The sequence below is a fragment of the Panthera onca genome, chromosome C2 (genome assembly GCF_046562875.1).
Source record: "Panthera onca isolate mPanOnc1 chromosome C2, mPanOnc1 haplotype 2, whole genome shotgun sequence".
In the NCBI taxonomy this organism is placed as follows: Eukaryota; Metazoa; Chordata; class Mammalia; order Carnivora; family Felidae; genus Panthera; species Panthera onca.
This window is the reverse complement of record NC_138347.1, coordinates 60,173,627-60,193,947: the sequence shown is the minus strand read 5'-3', so window position 1 is coordinate 60,193,947 and position 20,321 is coordinate 60,173,627. Positions and strand designations below refer to the sequence as shown.

Here is a 20,321-nt window from a genome sequence, read left to right as displayed (position 1 = left end):
TAAAAAATATATATATACACAACAGAAGCAATGAAAGGTAAAGGGCAGGCAGAAAAACACTTGAAGAAATAATGGTTAAAACTTACAAAATCTGCAGAGAAATATTAATCTATAGATCAAAGAAGCTCAATTAACCAAGAAGGACAGGGAAATTGTTGGACAATTGTTGACAACTGAAGGACAGTTAAACTGTGAAAGACAAAGAAGAACATGAATGCAGCAAGAGAAAAATGCCATGTACATACAGGTAAAAACTAGTATAATTAATGGTGATTTGTCAACATAAACAATGGAGACAGCAGACCTGCTTCAAAGAAATGTGAAAGGAAGTCCTCAGACTGCAAAGAAAGGCTATAGTATGGTAAACTCAAATTCACAAGAAGAAATGAAGCACACCAAAAGTGGAAATATCAAAAGTAATTAATTAAAATATATCCTAAAAGATATCTGACACAAGATTATTTTAAAACTTACATGGAAGAGCTCCTTCCATGATGAAAACACTCAGCAAGAAAGCAAGAATGTGTAAAAACTGGATCACCCACACACTGTGGTAGGAATATAAAATGGTACCGCCACTCTGGAAAACAGATTGGCAGTTTCTTAAAAACTAAATATGTAACTATCAATGACCCAACAATTGCATTCCTGGGCATTTACCCCTAGAGAGGAAAGCTATGTTCACACAAAAACCTGTACATGAATATCTACAGCAGTTTTATTCATCATAGCCCTAAACTGGAAATAGCCCAGATATTCTTCAGTGGATATATGGTTAAAACCATGGTACATCCATACCACGGAATTCTACTCAGCATTAAAAAGGAATGCACTGGGGCGCCTGGCTGGCTCAGTCAGGATCAAGAGCATCCAACTCTCAACCTCTGGGTTGTGAGTTCCAGCCCCACATTGGGTATAGAGATTGTTTTTAAAAATAATAATATATATATACATATAATAATAGATATGTACATATTATATATGTACATTCATACATACATAAACTTTAATGAAATGTTAGTATACAAAATAGATGGATCTCCAGGGAATTATGATGAGTGCATAGCCAATATAAAAGGTTACATACTGGTGGCACCTGGGTGGCTCAGTCGGTTAAGCGTCTGACTTTGGCTCAGATCATGATCTCATGGTTTGTGAGTTCAAGCCCTGTATCGAGCTCTATGCTGACAGCTCAGAGCCTGGATCCTGCTTCAGATTCTGTGTCTCCCCCTCTCTCTGCCCTTCCCATGTTCATGCTCTGTCTCTCTTTGTTTCTCAATAATAAATAAACGTTAAGAAAATTAAAAGGTTACATCCTATATGATTCCATTTATATAATATTCTTGAAATGACATAATTATAGAAATGGAGAATAATTATAGGAATGGAGTGGTTGCTAAGGGTTGAGTAGGGGGAAGGGACACTACAAAAAGGCTGTGTCTATAAAAATAATTCTTGCTGTGATGCAAATGTTCTGTATCAATGTCAATATGCTGCTTGTGATATTGTCCTATAGTCTTGTAAGATGTTGTCATTGGGGGAAAACTGTTCAAAGAGTACAGGGTATCTGTATCATTTCTTACAACTCCATGTGAGTCTAAAATTATCTCAAACTAAAAGTAAAAAAAAAAGTAAAAGAAGAAAGTTCATAAGGTTAGAATAAATGTGTTAATTCTATGTAAAAGGGGGAAATGCTTAAAGTAGTTTTAAAGCTGATTCAGAGGTCATTCCCCATACTCATGTTTGTTCTCCTCCGTAACATTTTCACCAGAGAAATAACACAAGTAAAATCATTTAATTATTGAGCAAAATGTGACTAGTGTAATAGAAACTCACTCTTGTATGTGGCTCATGGGATCGATGTCATTGCTTTTAAGTTCACATCTCATGTCTAAGAAAAGGTTTTTTGGAAAGGTAGATAGAGAATGCTGAGCTAGAATTTTTGTATTATTTTAATTTGGTTTGCATGTGCTATTTAAACTTTCTCATCGTCCTACTCTCTCTCTCTCAAAAATAAAAATAAATAAACTTAAAAAAAAAAAGGAGGGGGGCGCCTGGGTGGCACAGTCGGTTAAGCCTCCGACTCTTGGTTTCTTTCAGCTCAGTTCATGACCTCATGGTTCATGCGGCTCTGAACTGACAGCAGGAGCCTGCTTGATATTCTCTCTCTGTCCCTGTCTCTGTCTCTCTCTTTCTCTCTCTCTAAGTAAAAATAAACCAACTTTAAAAAAATAAAATAAAATTTCTCATTGTCCTAGATAATCAAAAGGATATACTTAGGTTGAAGCCCTAATTAATAACCCAGTAACACATTACTATTTCAGTTACTTTCCATATTCTCCATGTCATTTATTTAAATATGCTAGTTTACTGCTAATTTCTTAGTAGTCATGCTACTTTACCAAAATATTTTTCCATGTTGATATGGTCATCTTTAAAGAAGTATACATTGTTTTTAATGAAATATGAATTTTCTTCCTTCAGCCCTCTATTGCTTTGGATAATCAAATTCAAACCTTACAAAGGAAGATTAGGACAGCAGTCTAAAACCTAGTGCTTCAATCAGGTTTTTGCCCCCAAACTGTACTTTTTAATGTGACTAGAATCCTCTACTTTGCAAATCCAGTAGTCAATTTTCAGCTCTCATCTTATTCTACCTATCACAGTAGGTCACTGTGTCCTTAAAAGACTTCCATCATTTGCCTTTGAGGATGCCACACTTCCTAAGATTTTATCTCAGTAGTCAAATCGCAGTTTCTTTTGCTAGTTCCTGCTCCACCACCTGAGGTTCTAAACACTGGAGAGTCTACTTCTTTTCCCTATCCATATTTTTTCCCTAGGTGATCTCATCCAATCTTTATAAATCTGTTTTATTTTTTAATGTTTTTTAAGGTTTATTTATTTTGAGAGAGAGAGAGAGAGAAAAAGCATTGGTTGGAGAAGGGCAGAGAGCAGGAGAGAGAGAATCCCAAGCAGGCTCTGCACTGACAGTGCAGATGAGGGCTCGAACTCAGGAACCATGAGATCATGACCTGAGCAGTCAGATGCTTAACCAGCTGAGCCACCCAGGCACTCCAAAAATCTGTCTTTAAATACCATCCATACTCAAAGTCTTCAAAATTTATTTCCTGCTTCAATCTCTCTCCTACGATTCATGTCATAAATCCAATTGTCTACTAGACTTTTCTACTTATATATCAAATATGCATCTCCAACTTCATTTTCCCAACTCCCAAAACTACTTCTTCCCCCTGCTATCTGCATCTTTCTCTTCTCCTAAGCGATGCTTCCATGCACCCCGTTGCACTGATCAAAAACCTAGAAATTATTATCCTTGATCTTTTTCTTCTTCTTCACTCACCATATCTGACTCCATAAGGAAACTGTCAAACAAGTCAATCTTATTCCCGACTCTTGCCTTCCCACAGAACCCCACTTCCATTTTCCTTTCTTCACATGGTTCATCGGTGTTCTTTCTTTGTCCCTCATAGGGCTCTCTCAAATGGCACCTCCTCAGAGAAGATTTCCCAGACCATCTTGACTGAAAATGCTACTCCCTTCTATGTGATTCTCTACACCTTACATGCTTCTATTATCTTTAGAGCTTCTATCACTACCTGACATAATATTACACATTTGCAAAGAGAGAGAGAGAGAGAGAGAGAGAGAGGCAAACCATTAAAGACCTTTAACTATAGAGAACAAACTGAGGGTTGCTGGAGGGAAGGTAGATAGGAACATTGGCTAAATAGGTAATGGGTATTAAGGAGGGCACTTGTGATGAGCACTGGGTGTTCTATGTAAATGATGAATTACTAAATTCTACTCCTGAAACCAATATTACACAATATGTTAACTAACTAGAATTTAAATAAAAACTTGAAACAAAAAAATATTATACATTTGCTCAGGTGTATACTATCCATCTCCCAGTCAGCTCTAGAATGGCAGAGACACCTCCGAGTTCACTTAGAATAGGCTGGTGCATAGATGACACTCAAATGAATTATTAAGACTATTCCTGGGGGCCTGGCTGCCTCAGTCAGAAGAACATGCGACTCTTGATTTTGGGGTTATTAGTTCAAGCCCCATGTTGGGTGTAGAGTTTAATAAAAAATAATAATAAATACACTTTAAAAAAGACTTCTCCTATCTTAATTGATATACATCTACCTTTATCACTTATATGATAATAATTTCTCTGCTCATATATTCTTTTCATTTACCGTGTGAGAGACTCACCGTACCTCCTGATTCTGATGTCTTTCATCAAGAGTAGAACATTTTCAGCTATATTCTTTTTGAATGTTGCCTTTATGTTGATCTTCTGAAACTTCTAATGGAATCATAATGGACTCCTCTACTTTTCTCCTTATATCTCAAGCCATTCTCTTTAAAATTTTCTATCTTTATCTCTCAGTGGTACAGTGTGAATAACTTCCTCATATATATCCTTCAATTTGCTGACTTTATCTTTATCTGGTATTTCCCACATCCACTGAATTTTTAAATTATTATTTCAATAACCATATTTTTCATTTCTAGAAGTTGAATTTGGTTGTTTTCCAAATCTGCCCAGTGTTTTTAAGAATGTCTTATCCAGGGGCACCTGGGTAGCTCAGTTGGTTAAGTGACTGACTCTTGATTTCAGCTCAGGTCATGATCTCATGGTTCGTGAGACTGAGCCCACGAACAGCGCCCTCTGTCAGTGCAGACCCTGCTTGAGATTCTCTCTTTCCTCTCTCTCTGTCCCTCCCCCAACTCATGTGCATGTGCACACACACACACACTCTCTCTCAAAATAAATAAATAAATAAACAAACAAACATATTAAAAAAGAATGTCTTGGGGCGCCTGGGTGGCTCAGTCGGTTAAGTGTCTGACTTCGGCTCAGGTCATGATCTCGCGGTTCGTGAGTTCAAGCCCCGCGTCAGGCTCTGTGCTGATGGCTCATAGCCTGGAGCCTGTTTCAGATTCTGTGTCTTCCTCTCTCTCTGACCCTCCCCGTTCATGCTCTGTCTCTCTCTGTCTCAAAAATAAATAAACGTTAAAAAAAATTAAAAAAAAAAAAAAAGAATGTCTTACCCACTTATTGCATGCTTAATTTCTTCTATTAAGTCTTAAATAATATCAAATAATGATTTTATAGTCTTTACCTAGTAGTTCTATCCAAAATTTTGAAGCAACTAATATGCTATTCATTGAATATCCTTCTGCTCACTCATAAAGTATTAAATTCAGGTCCCAAAACTTCATGAGAGATCAACTATAGTTGTGTACTCTCGGGAATATTTCCCTCCCCTACCACCCCAAGCCCAAGTTTAGACAAATAAGCTTCCTTGTCTTTAATGGGCAGATGTAGGTGGATTTTTTCTTAGCCTACCTTTCACAGAATGTATAACTCTTCAAGAGTCATGGCTTTATAAGGAGTTCTCCGTTCTAATTCATACAAGTCCAAGACATGTCTTCTATCCCAGTGTAGCCATTAAAGTTTTCGTTACAGAGACTAATAAACTCCCCAGGGCTGCCTCAACATTAGCTCATGTGCTTACAACTCTGATAATCAGTTCCCTCTTCTTTTTTAGCCCTCGGGTAGTTCCCTTGTTATTCCGTGAGCCCAGACATTCAATTTATAAACATGTTTGTAACATTTCATACAGCATTTCTAGGTACTTTGTAACAGAGGAGTTTTTAAGTTAAATGGTCCTCTTTCCCAGCCTAAATGTCCATCAACTGATGAATGGATAAAGAAATTGTGGTTTATATACACAATGGAGTACTACGTGGCAATGAGAAAGAATGAAATATGGTCCTTTGTAGCAATGTGGATGGAACTGGAGAGTGTTATGCTAAGTGAAATAAGCCATACAGAGAAAGACAGATACCATATGTGTTCACTCTTATGTGGATCCTGAGAAACTTACCAGGAACCCATGGGGGAGGGGAAGGGAAAAAAAAAAAAAAAGAGGTTACAGTGGGAGAGAGCCAAAGTATAAGAGACTCTTAAAAACTGAGAACAAACTGAGGGCTGATGGGGGGTGGGAGGGAGGGGAGGGTGGGTGATGGGTATTGAGGAGGGCACCTGTTGGGATGAGCACTGGGTGTTGTATGGAAACTAATTTGACAATAAATTTCATATATTAAAAAAAAAATGGTCCTCTTTCCATATTGCCAGAAATGTTAGTTCCTATTCCTTTATAATTAAATCTAAAATTAATAACATATCTAGATTTTCAAACAAAATCTATAATTGAATATTAATGAATAAAATATTATTTTCAAATCCAACAGAAACTAGAAAATAAGTTCACTCTTTTTTATCAGCTACCAAAGTCAATGTCTAAAATATCCTTTTTACCTTGAATAAATTCAAGATATTCTGTGTGGAGGGCAACGTCTGATTACAGAAAACACCTTTTCTAAAGTTGCCAAAGTATGTTTCAAACATACTAATTAATCCTCTTGGGTTTTGTTTTTATTGTATTTAACGGTATAACATTAATTAATCCTCATGGTGTACCTAATTCTAAATCATGTTTGTGGTAAGTTGTATCCAATAAAAAAGCTTACTTGTGAATAACATGACTATGATCATGCTATAAGTCAATGATAAAGTACAGAGTCAAGACTTATGATTTCTTGTATAATTAGAAAAAAGTTTATTATGATCTACAAAATTTCAACTCTAAATATTTTCTACCAAAACATAAGTATAGTAGTTATTATTTGTACATATATAATGTTTCAAAATCCATACTTGTTTTATCCTTAAAATGTTTTAGAACAAAAATATTCTTAAAATGACAAATTTAAACTCTAACCTCTTTTAAAACTCTCCTATTCTTTCTTTTTTTCCCTGTCTCCCTTCCAGATTCAAAGATCTGAGGAATATGAGATTTCATATCTTTATTCTATGTATACTTGCCAAGATTTTCAAATATACACTCAAAGGAAAACACCCCTAAACAAATTTTAGTTACACAATTCAGAAAACTTTATAAATGCCTCCACTTTTAAAATACAATTATCAAGTAAATCAGCTATTAAAGAAATAAGTATATACAAATGACAAATATTTTTAAAGAGAAATTTAATATTAATGAAATATCAACATAAAAAGGAATGCCTAAAATTAAGTACCTTATCCAAAGCACTATTATTTCTATTAGAAAGCCCAGGTAAGGAGTGCCTGGGTGGCTCAGTTGGTTAGGCATCTGACTTCGGCCTAGGTCATGATCTCACCGTTCCAGAGTTCGAGCCCCATGTTGGGCTCTGTGCTGACAGCTCAGAGGCTGGAGCCTGTTTCAGATTATGTGTCTTCCTCTCTCTCTCTGCCCCTCCCCCACTCACACTCTGTCTCCCCCCGCCCTCTCTCTCAAAAATAAACATTAAAAAAAAAAAAAGTCCAGATAAGTATGTCATTTCCTAAACATAAGCAACAGAAAATCTCAAATGCTTTTTTCTACTTTTAAAAGTTACTAGCTCAACATCATGAAGAGAAGTTACATTAAGTAAATGCATCTTCTGCAGACCTCTGAATGCTTTTCCTCTGGAACATTAATCTACCTGGAATCATCATTTTAGTCAGGAAAAAAAAAGTGTTTTTTTTGTTTGGTTGGTTGGATGTGGGGTTTTTTGCGGTATATTTTTACTAACACTTAAAGGGCAAAAGGATAAATATTTGTTTGTCATTAAGTTTATTTCAAGTTTATTCTCTTCCTTTTCACATAATTATTGTTATACTGGGACTTAAAAGTTATTAATAAAACTAATTTCTCACACAGTAGGATTAAACATTTTCATTTTTAAATATAAAAGAAAATAAATATAACCATTAAGATTCCTATCTTTAAATTACAGGATTGAAATAGAATATCCACAGCTATTGATCTCACTGTCCAGTGCTATGGTAATTTGATCAAACTTCTTTAAAGTCCTACTGTCAGCTGCTAACTACCCTAGAAGTAAAACAAATAAGTCAATAAAACGGAAAAAATAAAGCGCTACTGTCAGAAAGACAATCACTAGCCAATCTGTCAAGCAGAACAAGATTAAATGCATAGAGTCTAGAAGAAACCAGCCTCAGCAACGACAAAAAAACTTAAACTTTGTTTCACTGTCTTGTATCCTTTTGCCAAGTTTTCACAATTTTTTATTTGGGGGGAATCATCAAAATATCCTTTCCAATATTACAAATAGCAGGTCCTCTCTCTTCTCTAGCACTTTTCACCCCTTTCTACCACTCTTAAGGAAAAGTGTTCCACATGTAACGTACTCCTACTATATATGCCCAGAGTTTTTTATGACTGATACGCAGCTGCCAGAAATGTAAATTATGAGCACTTGCTAGCCAAACACCTCCTCCACCTTTTTCCCTATTGATTCAAGACACACTAATGTTGCAATACGAAGGCCCGATCTCTCATTTTAGAAATGAGGCGACTGACAGGTTGAACAACATAGTCAAGAGTACCACACAGTGAAATCACCAGGCACAAAGCGTACATACTCTATCCCAAATTTTTTGTTCCCAATCTCCAATTCATTAAATGATACCATGCTTCCCTGTAGATTCACTATTGTGGAACAACTGAGTTAGCCAGGCCAAAATATATGAGTTAATCGACACTAGTGAATTTTTCAGGTCCTGGGAGCTTAACTCTTCAAATAACAAAACTTTAAAAAGTTATCAATTCTTGGGGCACCTGGGTGACTCAGTTGGCTAAGTGTCCGACTTCGGCTCAAGTCATGATCTCATGGCGCGTGGGTTCAAGCCCCACATCTGTGCTGACGGCTCAGAGCCTGGAGCCTGCTTCAGATTCTGTGTCTCCCTCTCTCTCTGCTCCTTCCCCATTCACACTCTGTCCTCAAAAATAAATAAACATTACAAAAAAATGTTTTTCATTCCTCAAAACAAAGTGCTTGTAATTAGCATATAGACCTAAACTGAGACAAAGTAGACTTTCAACACTCTAAACAAGTGCTTCTCAAACTTGAATGTTCATACAAATCTCCAAGAATTCTTGTGAAATAAAGACTCTAATTCAATAGGTCTGAGATTGGGCCCAAGACTCTGCATTTCTAATCAGCAGACAGGTGAAGCCAAGTCTGTTGGCCCCACATACTACAGTTTGAGTAGCAAAGGTCTAGAACACATACCTCTTTTCTTCCTCTCTCCTATTTCTAAATCCTCATTCCCCTGCTTGTTCCTTTTTTAGCTTTACCCTTCTTCTTAGGTTAAGCCTGCAAAGAAGAACCACAGTGACTATTTAGTCCTGTAGATAGCCCTTGGAATTACAAAGGTTTTCCAATCCATAACAAAGCTACACGATCATAGTGCAGAAGGGCCAAAACACTACAGTAGTCATAAACTGTCTCTGAATGAAACCAAGAATAATATAATCAATATAGATGACATGATTTTCAGGAAGTATAATTATTTGGTATATTTGTTAGCAATTAAACATTTTCCTTCAGATATGTTTTTAAAAAACTTAAGTTTCTTAATAGGAAGTCAGAAACTTATTCATGTTAAGATTCAATAACATTCACCGGACTTCAAGCTGTATTACAAAGCTGTAATCATCAAGACAGTATGGTACTGGCACAAAAACAGACACTCAGATCAATGGAACAGAATAGAGAGAACCCAGAAATGGACCCACAAACGTATGGCCAACTAATTTTTGACAAAGCAGGAAAGAATATCCAATGGAATAAGGACAGTCTCTTCAGCAAGCGGTGCTGGGAAAACTGGACAGTGACAGGCAGAAAAATGAACCTGGACCACTTTCTTACACCATACACAAAAATAAACTCAAAATGGATGAAAGACCTAAATGTAAGACAGGAAGCCTTCAAAACCCTCCAGAAGAAAGCAGGCAAAAACCTCTTTGACCTTGGCCATAGTAACTTCTTACTCAACACGTCTCCGGAGGCAAGGGAAACAAAAGTAAAAATGAACTATTGGGACCTCCTCAAAATAAAAAGCTTCTGCACAGCGAAGGAAACAATCAGCAAAACTAAAAGGCAACTGACAGAATGGGAGAAGAATATGTTATTTGCAAACAACATATCAGGTAAAGGGTTAGTATCCAAAATCTGTAAAGAACTTACCAAACCCAACACCCAAAAAAACAAATAATCCAGTGAGGAAATGGGCAAAAGACATGAATACACACTTCTCCAAAGAAGACATCCAGATGGCCAACCGACACATGAAAAAATGCTCAACATCACTCATCATCAGGGAAATACAAATCAAAACCACAATGAGATACCACCTCATACTTGTCAGAATGGCTAACATTAACAACTCAGGCAACAACAGATGTTGGCAAGGATGTGGAGAAAGAGGATCTCTTTTGCACTGCTGGTGGGAATGCAAACTGGTGCAGTCACTCTGGAAAACAGTATGGAGGTTCCCCAAAAAACTAAAAATAGAACTACCCTACGACCCAGTAACTGCACTACTAGGTATTTATCCAAGGGATAGAGGTGTGCTGTTTCGAAGGGGCACACCCCCCCCCAATGTTTATAGCAGCGCTATCAACAATAGCCAAAGTATGGAAACAGCCCAAATGTCCATCGATGGATGAATGGATAAAGATGTGGTATATATATACAATGGAATATTACTTGGCAATCAAAAAGAATGAAATCTTGCCATTTGCAACTATGTGGATGGAACTAGAGGGTATTATGCTAAGCAAAATTAGTCAGTCAAAGAAAGACAAATATCATATGACTTCACTCATATGAGGACTATAAGACACAGAACAGATGAACACAAGGGAAGGGAAGCAAAAATAATATAAAAACAGGGAGGGGGACAAAACATAAGAGACTCTTAAATATGGAGAACAAACAGAGGGTTACTGGAGGGGTTGTGGGAAGGGGGATGGGATAAATGGGTTAGGGGCATTAGGGAATCTACCCTTGAAATCATTGTTGTACTATATGCTAAATAACTTGGATGTAAATTATAAAAAAAGATTCAATAACTGAGCTGCTAATTATGAAGAGAATAATGGTACTTGTACTAATCCTTATAACCTATTAATATTATTTCTTTTTTAGGCTACTGTAAAACTACAAGAAATTCTGCTACCACGTATACCTAAGAGTCAAGAGAGCAGCTTTCTAATGACTTAATATTTGAAGTACATATGTCTCATAATCTTCTATAAATTTCAGTTATAGTTGCAGTATACCAGATTCTGTCAAATATAACTCTGACAGGAATTGGTAGATTTGGAATGAGTCCTTTAAGATAATAAATGCTAGCATTCATATGGCAATAGAAATGTTGTTCCTACCAAAAGACACTATACACCTAATCATGAGTCTCAAAGCAGAAGTCTCATTTTACAATGGGGAAACTTGACCCACATCCCAGTTCTGCAACTAAGTACAGTGCAAAGAGAATATGAAACTCCTAACTTTAAAACTTAGCTTGTAATTACTATATTCTACAGGTCAAACATTGTTAAACTTCCTTTTAGGTATCAAAACTAATTCTTTAAATCAAAGTTATGTAAAATAGCTAGTTTCTCAGTAACATTTAGAAATATGGTTTCTGCATAATGTTAGTCTCTTGCAATATAGTGAACAACAACATAGGTAGAATCCAATTCTGTGCTGTAGTTTTCTCCCAGGAAAACTGAAGCAGATAATTCCACTCCATCAAACCAGACAACAGTGCATTCTAGTGGCCAAAGAAGAACATAATCAGAAATGTCTCAGACTCTGGTAAAACTTAACTGTCTAAAATCAAGAAGCTAATAAAATATTATAAACATTATATGAACTGCTATAAATTTAAAGAAAATTTGCATTTAAGATTTAAGTGAAAATATAAGAAAGAAAAAATATTACCCAAAAGCTCCAGTCACCACTCCAGTTATGTAAATTTGGCCCCTGTTTTTTTGCTGACACTGTATTATTCTCATCCGCAACTGGGCTAGGATTCTCCTCTAACTCTTCCTGTGGCTCAGGGGCAAAGCTTGAATCCCCTGCATTTATTGCCTGGAAACAAGTATCAACAATTTAAATTACTTACTGAGAAATGCTCATTTTAAAAATGAAAAGAGTTAATGTTCAAAATACACAAATTAACTTGAAAACAATATTTAAGCATTTAGGAAACAGTAATTAACATGTTTTTTCTTCTACAGTTCATATATTTACACATGTGACAAATATTCTCCAACTACTACTACTCATTAGGTAGTTTAATTGGCACTGGGAATTCAAAAATGAATAAAAGGAAGTCCTTAGCTTCCAGAAGTTCACAGTCAGCTAGAGGAATAATTAAACAGTAAAAAATACCATGTAAGGGGGATGATAATTAGTTCAATCTCTTTGGAGAATAATTTGCAATGCCTCCTCTGGTCTAGAATGGGTATAAACTAAAACTCTGTGCACATGGAGTCAACAATGGTTATAGTACTAAGAAAGTGGAAACAAACTTACTAACCATAATTTGTGGGAAATTGGTAAATTAACTCTGATTTATACAAACAATGTAGTTAAAAATCAATGAATCAGGCATTGACCCCCAATCTATGGAGCATTCTGGGGAAAGAGTACACTCTGTGCAAGAGATGGACCCATTTGGGCAGTCACTCATGAAAGAGAGTCATTTTGGAGTAAAAAAGAGAGAGAGAGAAAAGAGCTGGGAGGAGGGAAGGGAGCAACCATTGTGAGAACACATGGCTCACCTGGACCCTTAAATACCTCTGTTGTTCCTGCTGTTGCCCTGCTGCCACTGGTACCTATGCCTCTATTGTAACAAAAATCCTGATCCTCCAGGTTACAGAGAAAAGCAGCCATGGAACCCATGTGGCACAGCAAAGGGATAATTCAAACTCAGCTTCAGCTCAGGGTTGGTTTTTTTGTTTTTGTTTTTTAGTGTTTATTTATTTTTGAGAGAGAGAGAGAGAGACAGAGGGACAGAGAGAGAGACAGAGCATGAGCAGGGGAGGGGCCGAGAGAGAGGGAGACACAGAATCTGAAGCAGGCTCTGGGCTCTGAGCCGTCAGCACAGATGTGGGGCTTGAACCCATGAGCTGTGAGATCATGGCCTGAGCTGAAGTCAGACACTTAACTGACTGAGCCACCCAGGCGCCCCAAGCTCAGGGTTTTTAAACTCCACAAAGTAACCACATACCCCTACCCCTGTAGGGGGTAACACTGATTTGAGGCTCTCTGGAGGATGAAATTTATAAATATGAAATGATAGGACTCCCTCCACTTGAAATATATTCACTCACCACCAAAAGAGATAGAGAAAAACAATAAACAAACAAACAAAGAAACAACAACAAAATAGAGAAGTCCACAATTTGGCCCAGTTGGAAATCCAAAATTTACTAAAATAATTTATACAACAAAAGGTAAAGATTGGCTTTTATATCTCTATAGCACAGGTTTTTGAATTAACTTCAACATCTGCTGAAATGCCTTAAGTGGCAAATTTTCATGACTTTAATCAATACTGGGCTCAAACTACAGTTATACCTGGAGATCCCACTAAATTTAGGGAAATACTCAACATAAAATAGATAATAAATAGGTATGTCTCACTTTAACCACCAGAACTTCTGTCTTGCTGAAATTCTTCCAGGTAATGGTATAGTACACATCACCCTAAAATATTCCATATTGGCAGTGGATGCTCTGACCCAACAATAAATTTAAACAGAGTCTTTGGAGCATACAAATGGCTTTTTAAAAAGCCATGAACCACTCCCTCAACCCCTAGCTAAAATAGTAAATACAACTCAACTCAATATAACATTAAACAGGGCCTTTGAGGATTGGGATTTATTATAAAAGACCTAATTAGTGAAAGAGTGATTATCTCTATGGTTTCTCCATTTAACAGCCCAACATGGCCTACTAAAGTTGGAAAAATGAATGGTGCCTCACAGTTGATGACTGTGCCCCTGATGCTGTGTTCCCTCCCATGAAGGCCCCTTTACCACATACTATTGAAATTACTGACTCTATCCAATCAGAAACTGGTAAATATATGTTATAATAGGGGCGCCTGGGTGGCTCAGTCGGTTAAACGTCCAACTTCGGCTCAGGTCATGATCTCAAGGTTTGTGGCTTCAAGCCGCCCATCAGCCTCTGTGCTGTCAGCTCAGAGCCTGGAGCCTGTTTCAGATTCTGTGTCTCCCTCTCTCTCTGACCCTTCCCTGGTCATGCTCTGTCTCTCTGTGTCTCAAAAATAAGTATATATATATTATATATACATATATATATATGGTATATATATAACATATATATAACCTATATATATTCTATAATAAATTTGGCTAATATTCTGTTCAGTGTCTCTTTCAACAAGCTCTCAGTCACATTTTGCCTTCATCTCTAGTGGGACACTATTAATATACCTTTACAGAGCTAGGCACAGCATACCTCAAAAGGCTTGCCCTTACATGCAACTTTTACAGGCAATATTGTAATTGTAATTATTTTGCTCCAGGAGCACAGGTATGACATTACATTGCTTACATCCTCCTCTGAAGACATTCTTTTGACATACCCATTCAAATATGGACAAAAGAGCTCACGAAAAGGGGATGGGCCATTGCCCCAAACACAGCATTAAGGCCTGCCACCTTAAATTCCTGAAAACCATTTGGTACACCAAAGGTCACTTCATCCCTGACAATGTCAAGAAATTACTATTGACCCTCTTAGCACCCATAACACTAAAATAAGCCCAACATTTCTTAGGAGTTTTGGGCATCTAGAGCAATATATTCCTCATTTACAAACTTTACTTAAGTCTGTTTACACTATTACTTGCAAATCAGTCATGCTGAATGAGGATCCTTCCCAAAAAAGACTCTAATATTTGTCAAAATCACAACAGACACTTCCATTAGTACTATTCCCCTCTCCCCCAAACACACACACACACACACACACACACACACACACACACACAGAACTCTTCATTACAGAGACTTTAGCAGCTTCTTTCCATGACTTTTGGAGTCTCTCAACCACCCATGGTGTCTATAAGTTGTCTATAGGCTTCTAATGCAAGAAACTATCCCCCAGGTCCCACGTTATACACCATTAGAGCAGCAGTCACTGACAGCATACTGGACTCTTCTGGAAATAGAGGCTCTACAAACCCTGAGCCTGTGACCCTCCATACCCAGACCTTCTTAGGTCTTAGAAGCAACACCTTGCAAGCTCAGCACAACTACCAAGGCCTCCTTGCTCTGGGATAAAACCAAATCTGAGCCCCCTAGCATATCTTACCCGCAAGAGGGCATGCCCTCCCCTGTCCTCATTCTTTCATCAGATGTCATGGTGCTAGAAAAGGCCATCACTCTTCTGAACCCCTTGTTAACCTGAAGAGTGACTTGGGTTCAAATGAGTGAACAGCAGTTGGAGTCTGTACACTCTAAATTCCCATTTGAAGTCTGACAGACAAACCTACTGTTCAGTGAACAGCATTACCACCATTACACATGATGGAGCTCTCTGGATATCTACTGCTTTTCATCCCTTAACCAAGATGTCCCTGATAAAGGTAAGGACCCAAGGGTCAGCACAACTGGCTGAACTTCCCATAGTCATCTTAACACTGGATGCTCTGGCCAACAGTTGGCTCCATCTGCACATTTTTACAGACTCTTGGGGCACTGCCTCAGAGCTGCACCCTTTGGGATAAAGCACTCTAGAAATCTGTTTCACAGATACTCAAAATACAAATCAAGGGGCGCCTGGGTGGCGCAGTCGGTTAAGCGTCCGACTTCGGCCGGGTCACGATCTCGCGGTCCGTGAGTTCGAGCCCCGCGTCAGGCTCTGGGCTGATGGCTCGGAGCCTGGAGCCTGTTTCCGATTCTGTGTCTCCCTCTCTCTCTGCCCCTCCCCCGTTCATGCTCTGTCTCTCTCTGTCCCAAAAATAAATAAAAAACGTTGAAAAAAAAAAAAATTTAAAATACAAATCAAGATCACCATGTCTTGGGGCACCTGGGTGGCTCAGTCAGTTAAGGGTCCAACTCTTTATTTCTATTCAGGTCATGATCTCACAGTTTGTGAGATGGAGCCCGAAACTGGGTACTGCACTGACAGCATAGAAGCTGCTTGGGATTCTCTCCCTCTCTCTCTGCCCCTCCCCTGCTCACGTGTACGTTCTTTCTCTCTCTAAATAAATTTTTTTTTTTTTAAAAAAAGATCGCTCGTGTCTCTACATATACTAAACCCATAATAAAAGACCTCACCAAGATACTCCTTATGCCTGTTAGAGTTCCAGAAGATTACTAATAGAGACCAAGGCACTCATTTTATTTCTCAAAACACACTGTTGTGCTCTTGAACAAGGCATTCCAGGGAACTTTCATTTTCCTTACTGGGCACAGGCTGGAGACCTAGTAGACAGCCATGATGGCTTACCTACACTAATTCAAATTCAACTAAATGAAAAATGGTACCTTTCAGTCATTAACCCAACATCTGGGTGAACTGTGATAAGGAGTCTCATTCAATTTTTTAATGTTTGCCTGCTGACAGATTTTAAGCCTCACCCGTCCTTTTTCCTCTTCTTTCCCCCATATGGGCAAGTGGGTGAGAAAGTCTGGGTGCTTTCACCTTTGGTGTGGGTGAGAGAGTCAAACCAAGCAAGCCCCAGTCCACACACAGCAACCCTTACCCTGATCCCACCAGGGTAAAAACCTGGATTAAACTTCCTTTCCTTGTCTTTTAAATCATTTAGGATCTGCTTGAGAAGCCTGACCTACTTCTACTTTTTCATTACGTATTTAATAAGCCATTGTATATATAAGTAATAAGCCTTCTCATATATTCATGGTGCATGTGTGGCATAATTCTACATCCAAATCAAATTGAAAGGGTAGGGGTTCATTCTGACTTTGTAGAGTGGCTACAACAGAATCCTATCTCTCTAACTTATTAGTTGTGTGGTCTTTGCCAGTCAATTTCTCTAAATCTGTTTTCTCCACTCTACAGTAGGGGTAATAACTCTCGGTAGTCTAAACTATAAACTCATTGAGAACAGGAATCATGTGTCTGTTGCTCACCATCTTATCCTAACACCAGTGCCAGGGACAGAGAATAAAATAACTGATTGGGTTCATTAACATGTATCATGCCTATTTCATTAAGTAATGTTTCTGAGGCTCAGTTGAAATAGTACATTCACTTGTTCATTCAACAATTATTCGAATGTCTCTACCATTTTGTAACCTGTAAAATGCTACTCACATAAAAGGTATCGCACTGATTGCAATTCTCTAAAATATATACACCCAACCAACGTAAAAGAAATGAGCGTAGTGTTCATAAATGCAGGTAGCCCTGGAACAAAAGTAGGCTTTCACCCTGAAGGTTAATCAGCAAGATCTTCCGTTTATCAAATAAGACAGTGAGCAAAGAACAAAACTAGTTGGAACCAAAAGCTTGGTTGACAGCACAGTTATTTACGCTAGAGTCCTGAGCCCTTTATTCAAGAGCTGATAGTTTAGGGAGGCGGGTGAGACTGGATCAACGTGATGTCGGGTCAGAATCACGACAACGGAACGTGAGTCGGTGGGGCCTGAGGCTGAGACATCCGGACTAGGACATTTCGGGACCAAATTCCTGCTCTCCACGCCCACAGAGAAGCAGACTTTCCACCATCGCCGCGAGGGGAAGGCTCGCAGGAAGCACACGAAACCGTTTCCTTGGTAACAACTTTCCAAATTACTCCAAAGAGCACGGAGAAAACGGAAGGGAGGAATTAATTATCATAATCTGAGAAGGTTCAAACAACTATCGTGAAGAAAACTGCCTGGTGCAGCCACCGCTTGGGAAGCCGCCCCAGCGAAGAGCCGCTTACCTGGCGAACAGTCAGAGCGCCCTCCATCGCGGCTCCTTGGGCCGCAGCGGAACCGCGCACGCGCGCCCCGAGTGGGGAGGGGGCGGCCCGGCGCGTGCCCCGCGACCACCCCCGGCGCGCGCTCAGGACTCTGGGCCACGCACGCCCCTACCGCGACCTCGGAGGGCTACCTGGGATCCTGCCTGCGCGCCTTGCGCCCTCTGGCGGCAGTCGCCTTTGGCTAACTAGTGAGAATGTAATGTTAATTTGTTAGCGCGCAGACCAGTCTTTTACTAGCATCAAGATAAGCCCCCTGTACTTCCCTACCTCCCAGTACCTACCTCCCAACCTCAAACTCCTGTGCCTGTGGTGAAACGGCTTCCGGGCATTAGTCACTCCTCACAAAGTCCCTCCTCAACCTCTTTCACACAATACATACTCTGCCCCAGGGTGCGGAAAGGTGAATTGCATGGCAAAGTCGTTCCTTCAAATAAGGGCCTGAAGTTATAATTCATAGTTAAAAGCTATTGAGTGTTTTCACTCTTATGTGGATCCTGAGAAACTTAACAGAAACCCATGGAGGAGGGGAAGGAAAAAAAAAAAAAAAAAAAAGAGGTTAGAGTGGGAGAGAGCCAAAGCATAGGAGACTGTTAAAAACTGAGAACAAACTGAGGGTTGATGGGGGGTGGGAGGGAGGGGAGGGTGGGTGATGGGTATTGAGGAGGGCACCTTTTGGGATGAGCACTGGGTGTTGTATGGAAACCAATTTGACAATAAATTTCATATATTGAAAAAAAAATAAAATAAAGTATTTTTAAAAAAATGTGACATGAGATGATAAAAAAAAAAAAAAAAAAATCTATTGAGTGTTGGGACGCCTGAGCGGCTCTGGTGGGTTGAGCGTCTGACTTCAGCTCTGGTCATGATCTCACAGTTCATGAGTTCCAGCCCCTCATCAGGATCTGTGCTGACAGCTCAGAACCTGGAGCCTGCTTTGGATTCTGTGTCTCCCTCTCTCTCTCTCTCTGCCCCTCCCCCACTCACACGCATGCTCTCTCTCTCTCTCAAAAATAAATAAAACATTAAAAAAAAAAAGGTATTGAGTGTTGCCGATCCTGGTTCCTTCCGCCCTCAAAATACAGCTATAAAAGACATTCTAGAACAATTAAGGAAGACTGAATGTGAAATACATATTATTTATATGTATAAATATATTGATTAGTGTATTAAATATATTTACGAAATAAATATATTTCTTCCTTGTTACAGAATAAATAACGGTTTGTGGATAAAATTATTGATATTCATTTATGGATAATTACTACTTGGTGGTTATGTTGGAGAATGTCTTTATTATTAGAAAATTCATGCTCAGGTATTTAGGAATGAGGTGTCATGATGCCTACAACTTGATTTCAAATGCTTCAACAAATATAGATGCCACGGGCTGAATGTGGAGTCCTCCCCAAATTCATACGCTGACATATAATCCCCTTCTACCATTTGAGGACACTGTTAAGAAGACTGCAACTATGAATAGGGTGTGGGTTCTCACCAGACACAGAATCTGCAGGTGTCTTCATCCTGGACTTCCCAGGCTTCAGAACTGTGAGAAATAAATCTTTGTTGTTTACAAGCCACCTAACCTCTGGCATTTTTTGTTCTAACCGCCTAAATAAACTAAGACAACAGATAAGGGGAAAGAGAACGCAAAATAGCAAAATGTTAGCAATTATTCCATCTATGTGGAGGGTACACCACTATTCAGTTATTCTTTTCCTGTTTCTGTATGTTTGAAAATAATCATAATGGAAAGTGGAAGAGGGAGAAAAAGTCAACTCCGCTTCCACAAAAAGTCAGATATTGAGTATCTTTTTTAAAAAAGTATTATATATAAGTTATTATATATAAGTTATAATATAACATATATTATATGTTAAGGAACAATTACCTAATAAGATAATCAAGAAAGGATATAATCTTGTTTTTGTTCTGCAAAACTTAGCATAAACTGTGTTTTTCTTCAATGTTGTGTACAAGAATAGGCTGAAGAAAAAATGCCTATTATTTGAACCAGAAGCCATGCTAAGAATTCTACTCTGGATTGAAAGAATTTAATATTGCCAATATTTTTTTAATGGTACAAGATGAATGTGGTTATTATGTAAAGTATTTTAAAACTAATATTTAAATTTTTTTAACTTTGAAACAATTTCAAACTTACAGAAAAATTGCAAATATATTACAATAACCTTTTCCCTGAGCCATTTGAAAGTAAACTGTCAACAGTGTGCCCTATAAACTCTGAATATTTAGGTGAATATTTCTTGCATACAAGGACATTCTCCCAAACCATCATAATATGACCAACAAAATTGGGAAATTAACATCATATTACTACATTCTAATTCTCACATCACACTAAAGTTCAACCAATTGTCCCAGTAAGATCCTTCATAGTAAGAGAATATAG

The 20,321-nt window shown here is 38.3% G+C and overlaps 1 protein-coding gene across 2 annotated transcripts in view; it reads right to left on the bottom strand.

Annotated features, from left to right (window-relative positions):
- GRAMD1C (GRAM domain containing 1C) overlaps nucleotides 1-17,984 on the bottom strand; it is a 102,518-nt gene extending 84,534 nt beyond the window's left edge. For both annotated transcript variants that reach the window (XM_078453015.2, XM_078453016.2), the window contains exons 1-2: nucleotides 17,870-17,984; nucleotides 11,878-12,027 (exon numbers count right to left, since the gene is read on the bottom strand). In XM_078453015.2, coding sequence (XP_078309141.2) covers nucleotides 11,878-12,027; nucleotides 17,870-17,896 — 177 coding nt within the window. In that variant the 5' untranslated portion in view covers nucleotides 17,897-17,984. The remainder of the gene's footprint in view (nucleotides 1-11,877; nucleotides 12,028-17,869) is intronic.
- Between the last annotated feature and the right edge of the window lie 2,337 nt (nucleotides 17,985-20,321).